We start from the raw sequence: 12796 nt of genomic DNA, 5'->3' as shown, positions 1-12796 counted from the left end.
TTATATCTCCTAATACCTAATTCATGAGGGGACAAACTAATGTGGTTTGAATTTGTTTTCATGCAATAGAAATTAACATAGCTCCTGTAATTGATGTGAAAATATTAATTCCTGCATATGAAAGGAACTTTCAAATGGCATCTCTAATTCTGTGAACTTAGATGTATCTTTAATATAGGACATGTGTCTCTAATGCCTCACAAAGAGTAGATTTTTAATATTTTTATAACTATTATTAGTGTGTGTATGTGTGTGTGTGTGTGTGTTGGGGTGGGTACATGTGCCACAGGACACATGTGCAGATCCAGGGATGACAACACCATGGAGTTGATTCTCTCCTTCCACTTTATGTGGCTTTGGGGGTTGAATTCAGGTCCCCAGGCTTGCACAGCAGGTGCCTTCATATGCTGAGCCATCTTTCTGGCCCTAATTTTTAATATTTTTAATTAAACAAGAGCATGAGCAGATTTTTTTAACTAATTGAGATATAAAACCTATGACCATGCAACACCTGCCATTTCCAGTATTGGAGCTTGGTGATAAACATGGACAGCCACAGGAGATGGACTGCAAGTGTTCTGTAGTTGAAACGTCCACCCCCAAGACACCCTTCCTATCTCAGTTAAGTGTCCAGATCCATTTTTAATTTTTACACCACGAAATCCTTAAATAAAAAATTCAACAACTCTCCCCATCAGATTGACTTTTGGAGTGTGAGACAGTCTTAGTCAGTGAATGATTAAAAATAGGAAGGCTAAAATAATCATGTAACCAAAAAGCCACAAAGACCATAATCACAATATACTTAGGAGTGCTTCTGTTGAGTAAAAAAAAAAATGCTTATTTTTAGAATAGATCTTATTTGGTACAAATAATTACCTACTAACTTAAAAAATACTAATAATTTTATTTACCATACTACTTTATAGTTATCTAGTACCCAGATATACAGGAAACGATGTTCCTAATCTTTTATATATATTTAATTATCACAGTGATCTTTTGATATAAGTACCAGAGTCTTAGTATGGTGGCTTCCAAATAGTGTTGTATGACGCTTTACTGTCATTTACTTAAACAATAAAGTATTGATGTAGAAGCATGCAACCATGTAGGTCTACAGAAGTAACCCCATGGTGGTTTTGAAGCAAGTATGAAGAGTATGTCCTTTGTGTCAGGTTGAAGGACAAATGGAGAGAGAGAATTTTAAGATGACCAAGAGTTGACATGAATTTTGTATTTGCTCTCCAGCTACCACTGTGACTGCACAGGTAGTGGATCCACAGGGACACACTGTGAGACTTTGATGCCTCTTTGTTGGTCAAAACCTTGTCACAATGATGCGACATGTGAAGACACTATTGACAGCTACATTTGTCACTGCTGGCCTGGTAAGTGACAACTACTTTACCATTTTTTTTTATTTACACTAGAAACAAGTTGTTTGTAGAAATTAAATTAAAAATTCTTGTCATCAAAGGCATTTAAGCCAACATTTTCTTCAGCTTTACTCAGTGAGTTGCATTCAACATTGCCCATACAGTATTGATATTTTACTCCACACTATGTAAGACAAGTGACCACAGCCAATGACTAGAACCCTCTAGGTTGATGGCAGTAGAAGGTTCATTCCACATAGTTTTCATGAAGAGACATTCACTAGGATGGTTTTTTTTTTTTAATTCACCTATTCTCCCAGACAGCAGAAATTTATAAAAGCACACCAAAGTGTTAACCTTTTAAGAGATTGTTTTATAGGTCACTAAGAAGAGACTTGATATGCCCTATGAGCATATACAGGGGGAGGAGGTCCCCCTCAGTCACAGACATAAGGGAGGGGAGTAGGGGGAAAGTGGGAGAGAGGTAGGAATGAGAGGATACAAGGGATGGGCTAACAATTGAGATGTAATGTAAATAAATTAATAAAATATTTTAAAAAAGAGATTGTTTTATAATTAATTATTCATGCTGTTAGTCAACCTCACAGTCATGCTGCCCAGAAAGTATATTGAATATTCTTCTCAAGATAGAAGGATTGCTATGGACATTATTGTAAAATCAACAAGAATATGCATTAAGCATATGAAATTTACATATAACTAGGGAGTAAAGATATTACAAGAGCCATCAGAAAGCAGCCTATAGCACTTGATAAACATTACTGGTTAAGTGGAAAATATTGTTATTAATCCTGGAAGACAACTTGCTGATGTGTTTTTAATCTAATTCTCACTAAGGTTTCACTGATAGAAATGAGAACTATAGCATTTCCCCTTTCTTCCTCTTTAATCCACTAAGAAAGATTGGAAACTTATGAATATTTCAGATTCTATTGAATAGACTCATGACCATCTATCTCTGTTTCCACTGATTTTTTTTTTTCTGGTCAAAAAAAGAGAGAGAGAGAGCGATAACCCTATAGTTGGAAAGCACTCATGAGATGAACAAATACAGTTTCTAATAGCTTCTGGTTATGCAATGTTTACTGTCTAGGGGATATTGACTGACATTTTTGCTCAATGTGCAAAAAGAAGTTTTGAATTCTCTGGTTTGCAAATATCGGTATGCTCTGTTTTACTGAGCATACATTTGTTTCAGCAAATGACTAGGAGATACCTGCTGTCGTCTGGCCAACATTATGATGTCAAGTACTGATTTAATAAAAACTATATCATCCTATATTCTCATCACAAAAAATTCACTGTGAGTGACACATTTACAAGGATTTGGGAGTCAAAGGGGCATATCTAATTATGATACGAATACAGTATGGAAAAATACAAGTTTAGGTACATTAGAGAGCTACAATAAAATTAAATATTGCCGTTTAGAAAGTGTGACCGAGCCTAGACCATAATGGACTCACTGACTCTAAGACTTTGGACAAGTAACTTAGCCACTATTCAGGATGTTTTTTCCTTATAAAAGAAAGGTGTTGACAATGATGTTCACCTCCTTGAGTTGGTTTAGAAAAGACTCCAGGGATGAAATATAAAGACCTTAACTCACTTAACATAGAAGTCACTCAACAAACGCTAACTAGTTAGTAAAATTAAGTTGATTATTCCATTCTGTGCACTACAACTAGAACCAAGCTGCATGTTACTTGTTTCAGGAAAGAAAGGAGGTAGAGGAGGAGGAAGAAAAAGGAAAGAAATAAGAAACAGGGTAGGCCCACATAGAAAGGGCCCTGTTCGGCCATAAGACTTTGGGTGACTGTTTAAGACCCTTTGACTGTGTTGGCTGGTGGTGGGGAGAGGGGGTGGGGAGAAGGGCAGCCAGATCTCAGGGATACTCAGCTACCTTGAGAATACGGTCAAGAAAGTTACATTCCCAGACCTGTTCTTTCACAAAGAGTTCTCTTACAGTTTAGTAGAAGCTAGTTGGGTGAAATAAAACCAAAGATGTGAGAGATTTTTAAGCATAGTTAAGAAACTTGCCAGGCCTAAGGCAACAGTGGTAGGACATGGATGAGAAGGTGAGTTGTTGTTATGGTTTGAATATAAAACATCACCTACAACACATGTTCAGGAAGACCATGTCAGAGGTGGGCCCGACTGGCAGAGGTGTGGCGTATGAAATGGTTCTTCAGAGATTATTTCTTTTTTTTATTAATTTATTCATATTACATCTCAATTGTTAGCCCTTTCCTTGTTTCCTCCTATTCCTCCCTCCCTCCCACTTCCCCCCTTCTCCCCTCCTCTATGTCTGTGATTGAGAGAGACCTCCTCCCCCTATATATGCTCTTAGAATATCGAGTCTCTTCTTGGTAACTTGCTATCATTCCTCTGGGTGCTGCCAGGCCTCCCCATCCAGGGGACGTGGTCAGAAGAGGGGCACCAGAGTTCGTGTGAGAGTCAGAGATTATTTCTAACATTTAGTCCTTGCTGCCACATGTTTCTGCTACTCCTGACTGAGGCCCTTCCTCCATGCCTCCCCTACTGTGATGGACTGGGAGCCTCTGAAATGAGGAGCCACAACTATTTCTTTCTCTCGTATGTTGGTCCTGTAGTTAATCACATCTATGAGAAAATAATCAACACAGTGGCCACAGGGTCATGTAAAAAGTACATGACATGGGCGTATTCAACACTATTCAGAATGTGGTTTTCTTTCTGAAGTCACTGCATGGATGTAGGTTACCCTAGATAGAAAAGTAAGAATGTCTTTGTACCCTCTGCCCACTGTTGTATATAATGAGATTTAATGCTACAAGCTACTTCATAAGTAAGAAAAGACCATTTCTTTGACTGTAAAGCCAGTGCTAAAAACAAAACAAAACAACAACAAACAAACAAACAAAAACCCCAAACAACAACAAAAAACCTCATTGGCAAGAATTACAGCTCCATTTGTCTAAAGTCCTTACTTCAAAAGTAAATAATTTTAAGAAGTAACCATCAACTAAATGTTTATCACATAAGTTTTCCTGATGCTCAGACAGGATTGAATATGAAACAAACAAACCAAAAACCATACAAACTCAGAGGATCTGATTCAGTATTGTGCTGTTTCTTCGAACAGAGATTTATAGAGAAACTTGTTAAAAATATTGACTGTGGTCTTGACTGAAGAAGTCTATTTATATCTGGTTAAAGAGAACAGCAACTAAAATTCCCCCCAGAGCCTCAGTGGTGTGGACAGAACTGGCAAACACATAAATCAGGCCTTTCTCCGGGCTCCCAATTGAATGAGATAATACACAAGCCGGAAAAGCAAGGAAGGATTTATTGTAGTTCTAAATCTCTTCCTAACCTGGCTGATGTGTGAGGCTTGAGTCTTAGAATAAAAAGAAAATTACAAACAGCCCATGCTTTTTTTTTCCTCCTTCAGAAAGTCCACTGTAGCAAGCAAATTCCAATGCATAGCAACCTACTGTCAGAGCTATTGTTTAGTAGCTGCTTATAAGTATGTAAGTATGACGTGGAAGTATTATAATAGCAGACATTCTCATTGAAGAGATTCTGGGGGTTCTTCGGAGAGCCCACCATAAAGAATTATGAGATCTCTGACATGTTTCTTTGCTCCTTTACCCAAAGCTTGAGTTTCTTCTTCGGATTGTTGAGAAATGCCCCAAGGGTTACATAAAATAAATATATTAGATGATGGTGCAAGAGGATTTATGTTGTGGTTATTATTTGAAACAGGATCCACTCAGAATTTTATTAGAGTTACAAAATGAGCAATCATATTGTATTCTCATTACTGGCTCATTAATAGTTAATTTTCTAGTTATGCACTGAGCCGGTTATAATTTAAGTTGTTGTCATTTTATCCATTAATTAGTACCATTTATTCTTACTCAGTCATTGATTGAAGGTCAACTATTTATGTATTGCTGGGTGGTGAAGTGTTTAATAAAATACACACAATCCTACTTATGTGGAGCTGACAATCTGTTGAGGCAGGCAACTATACAAGCAAATAAACACATCATTAAAAGTTGTCAAAAGAGCAACGGAAGAGAAAGACTGAGTAACATGACAGGAAACCAAGGCGGCTCATTGTGTTGTGATCCAAGTAAGGGAAAAGAAAAATGTAACACGGGGAAAGGTCTGAAAACTAAGGAAGAGTCGTCCAAGAAAAGGCTTGCAAGAGAATTTCCCAGGAGGGAAGGGAGCATTTGTTAAGGCCATGGGTGGGGTAGGGAGCATCCTCAGGGAGGAAGAGGGGCAGTTGGATGAGGAAGGGGTGCTGGGATGGAAGGAGCCCATATTCCAAGGGAGCTCTCAGTGAAAAAGAGGGGCTATGATTTAACTTACAAGTTTTATGATTTAGTATTATAAATGTTTCCTTAAAAATAAGTTTCTTGGTGAACTTAGCTTGATATTACAGGTGCTGCTTGTGTTGTAGGTCTGGGTCCCTTGAAAGACTCCATGCTTTGATTCACCAGCTTACAGAGTAACCGAGCTTTTTCAGTAGCCACCGCCACCATGCCAGTTCCACTAAATTTACATTTTGTGGTTAGCACTACACATAGTCCAAGCAAATAAGATTAAACCTCTCAATGAATAAAACAGGAAAATGATATAAAATATTTTGGGGGATTAAATACTAAACTTGGTGTTAACTATGGAAAATAACTAAACTAATATATTGTGAAAACTTAATGTTTGGTGGTAGCAAATGTCCAATAGGCATTCAGATCCTCTTGCTGGTGATATGACAAAGGTGTTCTACCTTAGGGGCCTCTGTCAATTTTGGCTACAATGATAAACTTGCATAACCTATAACCTAGAAGTTCCATTTGCAGGCCTCAACTCCAAAGCTTTACCCAGACACACAATATTGCCTTGTAAGCTGCATTATAACCTGAAAATGAATGCTTGCACTGTGGCACATCCACATTTTGGGATGCCTGATGGTATCTAGACATTATGAGTTAGATCTGACTTAGGAACTTAGGAGTAAACAAAGTAAAGCATGAAAGGTCACATGAGGGACAATTCTTTTTATGTTAGATCTGTATCCACACACAACAAAGGCACATGTCTAAAGACATGAAAGCAGATTGCATAGCAAAATTATTTTGTGTTTGATGTTTTAGTTTCCTATAAAGTGGTAAGCCCTTTATTTTTAAATTGTTGGCCTTAATGAAATGACCTAGATGAATCTAGGAAGGTGTAAGATAATCTACTTTTGCATGCGGGTGATAACTCTAACCTTTAAGGGGTACCTTAGGCTTTCTAATGCTGTGATAAAACACCATGACCAAAGCAACTTAGGAAGGAAAGGGTTTGCTTGGCTTCCACATTTATTCCATCACTGAAGGGAGACAGGGCAGGAAGCTGAAGGCACTTGGTGACGCAGAGGCCATGGAGGATGTTCCTTACTGGTTTGCTTCTTCCTCTCCAATGACTCTAGCTTGTGTCAAGTTGACATCAAACTAGGTAGCAAGAGGAACGCAGGGTTGGCTGTGGGGGTACTGCTGACTTTTCAGACATGCTATTTTAAAAGTTTCATCTTAAAAAGGATTGTTCGCTAAATTGAAGTTAATGATTTTCCACTTCGTACAGTGTCCAGAATATATGATAATTATCCTGAAACTCCATTTTATTTTAAGCCTCACTAACTAAACCTCTCTAAAGAGCATTGATCGAAATCATAAATCATTTAGAACTTATTTTGCATCCCTTATCCACTGCTACTAGAATCCATTTCCATGGAGCGCCCTCTTATTGGCTTCCCCTGCTAGCTTTTTGAGGGTGGGCACCTTGCTAATTGGCACTAGCACAGTGGTCAGCCTTCTCAAAGACATGTGCTTGGCATTTCCTGAGCTTTGACTCAGCAGCACCTCTGAACTTTCATCCTGCAGGATACACGGGTGCCCTGTGTGAGACAGACATAAATGAATGCAGTAGCAACCCCTGCCAATCTGGGGGCGAATGCGCCGAGCTCTCCTCAGAGGATCTATACGGACACATTGCTGGCCTGCCTTCCTCCTTCAGCTACCTTGGAGCCTCAGGCTATGTTTGTGTCTGTCAGCCCGGATTCACAGGTGAGGCCAATGAAACAGGAAACAACTCCCTGTATTTCATAGTAGAGAATGGATGTAATCACATGGCTAATTAGAAGTAAAACCTGTGCTGTGTAAACTCTGGGCACCCATGGCACAAAGGGTCCCCCTTGTGGGCATGAAACATATTCTGGATCACATGTAACTCCTTAAGTCATGCGGAAAATGTAAAGAATGGGCTTGAAGATGGATAAAACGAAAATCATTCTTCTGAGAATTGCTGTCCACCTCAAATTCTTCACCCTAGAGGTAAATACTATCAGCAATTTTGTGTGATTGAATTTGAGCTCAGTGTTATAGTTTATTCATATTTTCCAGCAATGTTATTATAGCTATGACTATGTGCATGAAGAACAATTATCTAGTTTCAAACAATCTTACTTGACTGTTCTGCAGCTAACGTCAATTAAAACACCACATTTCAGTGGCTTCTCTTCCTTTTAAAGCACCGTCTCTAAACCTGAAGGTTCATGCATGTCTATTTTCCACTGAAAAGAGGCATTTGTATCTGATGTGTATTTTGAAACTTTTAGAACTTTTGAAACAGCGCCCAAATTGTTAATAAGTAGTAATTTACCTACAATTGCTAGGTGCCAAAGAGAAAGGTAATCACAATTACTTCTGCCCCATTTTTTTCTCCGGAGATTAAATATGTGTTTCAGGAAATATGTTAGTTGCTCTTGAGGATGTCTGGGGAAAGCTAATGATGCATAAAAACCAATGAGGTCCTCTTCCACCTGGGGTTCACCTGATTTTACTATTTCATGTTTGAAGATGATGGACTTTGATTTGTGATGGTGTTTTTGTCTGGTTGCTGGAGAAGCTTTGCCTGGTGTTAGCACTAGGATAATCCATATAGTCTCTGACCAGTTTCTAACATATGTGCTTTTACCTTCATGTGTCTTATTTTCCAATTATGTTGGCCTGTAGAAATCAATATGAGGTGTGAACATATAGGTTTGCCTGCAGAATATTTATGTAGTTACCTCACCCTTAAGAACATTTCATTATTCCATTTCTATTTCATACTTCTATCTCCGTTTTCTTTTAAAAGTTATTTGAACTCTTTTTTTTAAGGCTTTAATTTATTTATTTAGACATTTTTAAAATATATACATATATATTGAACTATTCTTTATTCATAATATTAGGGTGTTTCTTTTTTTAAATTACTTTATTTTTTTTAATTTTTTATTAATTTATTCATATTACATCTAAATTGTTAACCCTTCCCCTGTTTCCTCTCATTCCTCCCTCCCTCCCAATTTCCCCCCTTCTCCCCTCCCTTATGTCTGTGATTGAGGGAGACCTCCTCCCCCTATATATGCTCTACACTTTTAAGTTTAACATGCCCTGTTTTCAGGATTTTAATGGCACACATCAAAATAGAGGTCCAAAACCCACTCAAATTCAACAAAATATCAAAATAAAATAAGTACTATCTGCTTATATTTTATTTTATAAATATATAACATAGATTTATGAAAGCATTCATATGATCTTTATTAATCATATTTTACACAGAGTATTGGTTTTCCCGAAAAAACAGTGGTAGCTTTGTAATGGTACGGAGTTATCAATTATGCTCTGTGTTATTTTATATTGCACTGTATTGTACTATAATAAACATATTCCTCAGTAAAAAAAAAGTTATTTGATTTGCATAGATTGATTTGTTTTATAGAGCTGCTTCTCATTCTTCTTGGAACAAAGAGATTATATTTGAGTAATCCCAAATATTTTTTATTTTATTTTATTAATTTATTCATATTACATCTCAATGGTTATCCCCTCCCTTGTATCCTCCCATTCCTGCCTCCCTCCAATTTTCCCCTTATTCCCCTCCCCTATGACTGTGACTGAGGGGGACTTCCTCCCCCTGTATATGCTCATAGGGTATCAAGTCTCTTCTTGGTAGCCTGCTATCCTTCCTCTGAGTGCCACCAGGGGAAAAGCCTGGAACACATTGGCACAGGAGACAACTTCCTGAGCAGAACACCAACAGCCCAGGCCTTGAGGTCAACAATTAATAAGTGGGACCTCATGAGGCTGAGAAGCTTCTGTAAGGCAGGAGACACTGTCAGTAGAACTAAGCGACAGCCTACAGACTGGGAAAAGATCTCCACCAACCCTGCATCTGACAAAGGTAATCCCAAATAGTAAGTTCGGGTTGTACAAAGGAGATTCAATGAAAGTGAGAAGCCGTTGTTGAATTTCCTTACCAGAATAATAACATGGCTGAACAAGGGGTAGAATGGCCTAGAAAAGTCAGAATTGATGAACGGCTGTCAATAATGACAATATTAGTTAAAACATTCGCTACCCACGACTTCAGTGGCTTAATGAATCAGCATTTTTTTTTTTTTTTTTTTTTTTTTTTTTACTATGTGGAATTCCAAAATTGTGTTCCCATTATCAGTCCTCACACAGAGATGGTTCAGTGATAAAGTTATCACACTTCTGCGCAGCAAGCCACTGGAGAAGAAAAGTGAAATGTGGGGTTTTGGTGGTTTTATGGGCCAAATAATGAACAACCCTTCCTCTGACTCCATTGGTCAAAGTTCACTCATACATCATATTTAACTACACAAAGGATGAGAATCGCACCCTACTTTGTACCCAAAACAATGAGAAAGCAATTTCCATGAGCAAGTGTTCACTACGAAACCATAGCTAGATTTGGCAAGATGAGGGTACAAGCTGACATTGTTCGCTCTTTCCATACCAAGCCCTACTTTCAGTGCTAATTTATTTTACTTTTGTTTCTTTCATCTTCTTAGATCAACCAGTTTAAATAACATTAGTAGTTTACCACATTGTTTTAATAAACAATAGGGGAGGCCCATGTCCAATCTACCAAGTAACCCCAAGGAAACCTTTTGTAATTCTACCAGCAATGTATACTTGCTTTTGTCAAACTTCATTAGTCATTGGTTGTCTGGAAAATGCAAGCTCTGTGTTGTTGACTGGAATTTCCATGGATGCTCACCAGATCCTGCAGATTGTGCTGCCTACAGACATATTCTGTACCTTTTATGAATTTTCTGTCTGAACAGCTTACTACTCACCTAGAAAGAAAGTTGAAGTCCCTGCCTACGATGACTGATTTGTGTTTCTTTATGCGCTATCAAATTGTGTTTCATTTCTTTATGGGGTTCTGCTGTGTGATGCACATTTTAGATCCACAGTCTCTCCCAGGGGGTCGATCCTTCTGTCATTATGCAATGTCCCTATGTATATATTTACTGTGACATCTACTTTATGTTATGTTACTGTAACCACCCCTGGGGTTTTACATCTTAGGTTCCCATGTTATATCATTCCCTGCTCTTCTATTCTCAATCTACATGTGACATTGGATTTGTAGATCCTTGTAAACAGCACATTAAACAGCATAGTATTGAGCTGGTTTTAAAGTATTATTCTACCAATCTCCTCTTATGGTTAATATATTTAGATGATTTTACATTTTAGTATATTACACATCATCTAGTGTTTGTTTTCTGTTTGATGTTGGTGCTTTTCTTTATAATCTTCTGTGAGGAACTTGACTCATTTTTAAAGTTTATCATGTTAGATAAATTTCATATTGATTATTTTGTGTTTGTCGTATCAAACTTCCACTGCTCTGAGGTGAAATATAGAAACCTGAGATCTATTCAGGCCCTTTCACTCTCCTCACTTTAGGGCATCATTGTTTTAAGGATCAGATGTTCTTTCAATTTTTATTTTAATCACGAATGTGGTTTTAAAAATGATATTGCCTATATTTTGCTCTCTCCTTCTTCTTTTTTCCTATGACCTCAATTTTTTGTTCATTTTCATTCTGTTCATTAAAGAGCTTCTAATCCTGAGGGTAACTCACTGTTAGTGATGACTTCTTTTATTTTTCTTGCCTGAGAAAGAATATATTTTTTACTCATTCTAGAAGTAGTGTTTTGCTATATATAAAATTTGTTTATGACAGTTAATTTTGTTTAGAAGTGTGTGCTACTTTCTTCTGTACTCCATAGTTTCTTTTTAATATAATACCTTTTCATTTATTCTTTTAAATTTTTATACATATATACAATGTATTTTGACAATATTTATCCTCCCACGCCAACTTTTCCTGGAGCCCTTCCCCCACATTCCCCAGCTAATTTCATGTCCCATCCTCTTAAATCTGAATAAATTCATCCTACCCATGTATACATTGGTATGGAGCTATCAACTGGAGCATATTTATCCAATCAGAGGCCATGCTCCTAATGAAAACTGACTCCTTCTACTAGCAGTCAGTCATAGATTGTCAATAGCTCTTCAGAAAGAGATTGGGGCTCATGTACCCCTTTTGTTTCAATGTTGCAACGTTAACGGGCTTGATCTTCTGCAAGTCTTGTTCAGTTAACCACAACTCCTGTGCATTCATGAGTGGAACAGTACTGTCTTATCCAGAAAATAGTGTTTCACCCCAGTCCACCCTGACCTCTGGCTCATAATCTTTTTGCCGCCTCATCTGTGATATTCCCTGAGTCTTGGAGAAAGAGTGCCTGAAATGTATGTCTCATTTAGAGCAGACTACTCCATAGATGCTTGTTGTTTACACTTTGTTCAGTTGTGGATCTCTGTATTAATCTCTACTACATAAAGAAAATTATCAGATGAGGACTGAAAGGCATGCTAACCTAAGGGTGGAGAGATATTTTCAAGAGAGTTTGTCATTGTGTGCACTTAGTAAAATAACATTAGTAGGCTCACCGCTAGAGTCTGTAAGTTCCCCAGTAAGAATTCTTAGCCAGAATTACAGTGCCAATGAATTTCCACCTGTGAATAGGCCTAATTCCAATTAGAAAGCAATTGGTTATCTTTAAAACATCTATGCCACTATTGCACCCATTCCCTTATTTTGCCAGGCTGTTCGATGTAGGTTACAAATATTACAGCTAGGTAAGATTGCTGATGACTGTTCTCTTCCAGAAGCCTACTTAGTACCTTCCTGAATTATGAAAGCTAGCCAAAGGGTAGATGCATCCAACTCGGCTCCAGCTTTATTCTCCATGTCTTGTGATCAAAGTGTGTGATATCTTCTAGTACTAAGGATGACTGAGAAGACTGTAGAAACATGCTGTTGTATAAACTTTCAGAAAAATATACATATATCAGAATTTAAAAGGGGGTGGCTGGAAAAACACACCCAAGTTCCTGCATGCGGGCACCATTACGATCCACAAATGTGTGACAGGAGAGGTGGGAAAGATGGAGTGGTGGAGAAATGAGAAAGAAAATAAAGCCAAGGGG

General features: G+C 37.8%; 1 protein-coding gene across 1 annotated transcript in view; it reads left to right on the top strand.

Moving 5' to 3' along the window:
* Crb1 (crumbs cell polarity complex component 1) overlaps positions 1–12796 on the top strand; it is a 209882-nt gene that overhangs the window by 92374 nt on the left and 104712 nt on the right. Inside the window, exons 5-6 of the mRNA XM_051148315.1 lie at positions 1252–1391; positions 7316–7498. Of these exons, the coding sequence (XP_051004272.1) occupies positions 1252–1391; positions 7316–7498 (323 nt within the window). The remainder of the gene's footprint in view (positions 1–1251; positions 1392–7315; positions 7499–12796) is intronic.

The sequence above is a fragment of the Acomys russatus genome, chromosome 6 (assembly GCF_903995435.1).
Source record: "Acomys russatus chromosome 6, mAcoRus1.1, whole genome shotgun sequence".
Classification (NCBI taxonomy): domain Eukaryota; kingdom Metazoa; phylum Chordata; class Mammalia; order Rodentia; family Muridae; genus Acomys; species Acomys russatus.
Note: the sequence above shows the minus strand (reverse complement) of the source record. Positions and strands in the feature narration are given on the sequence as shown.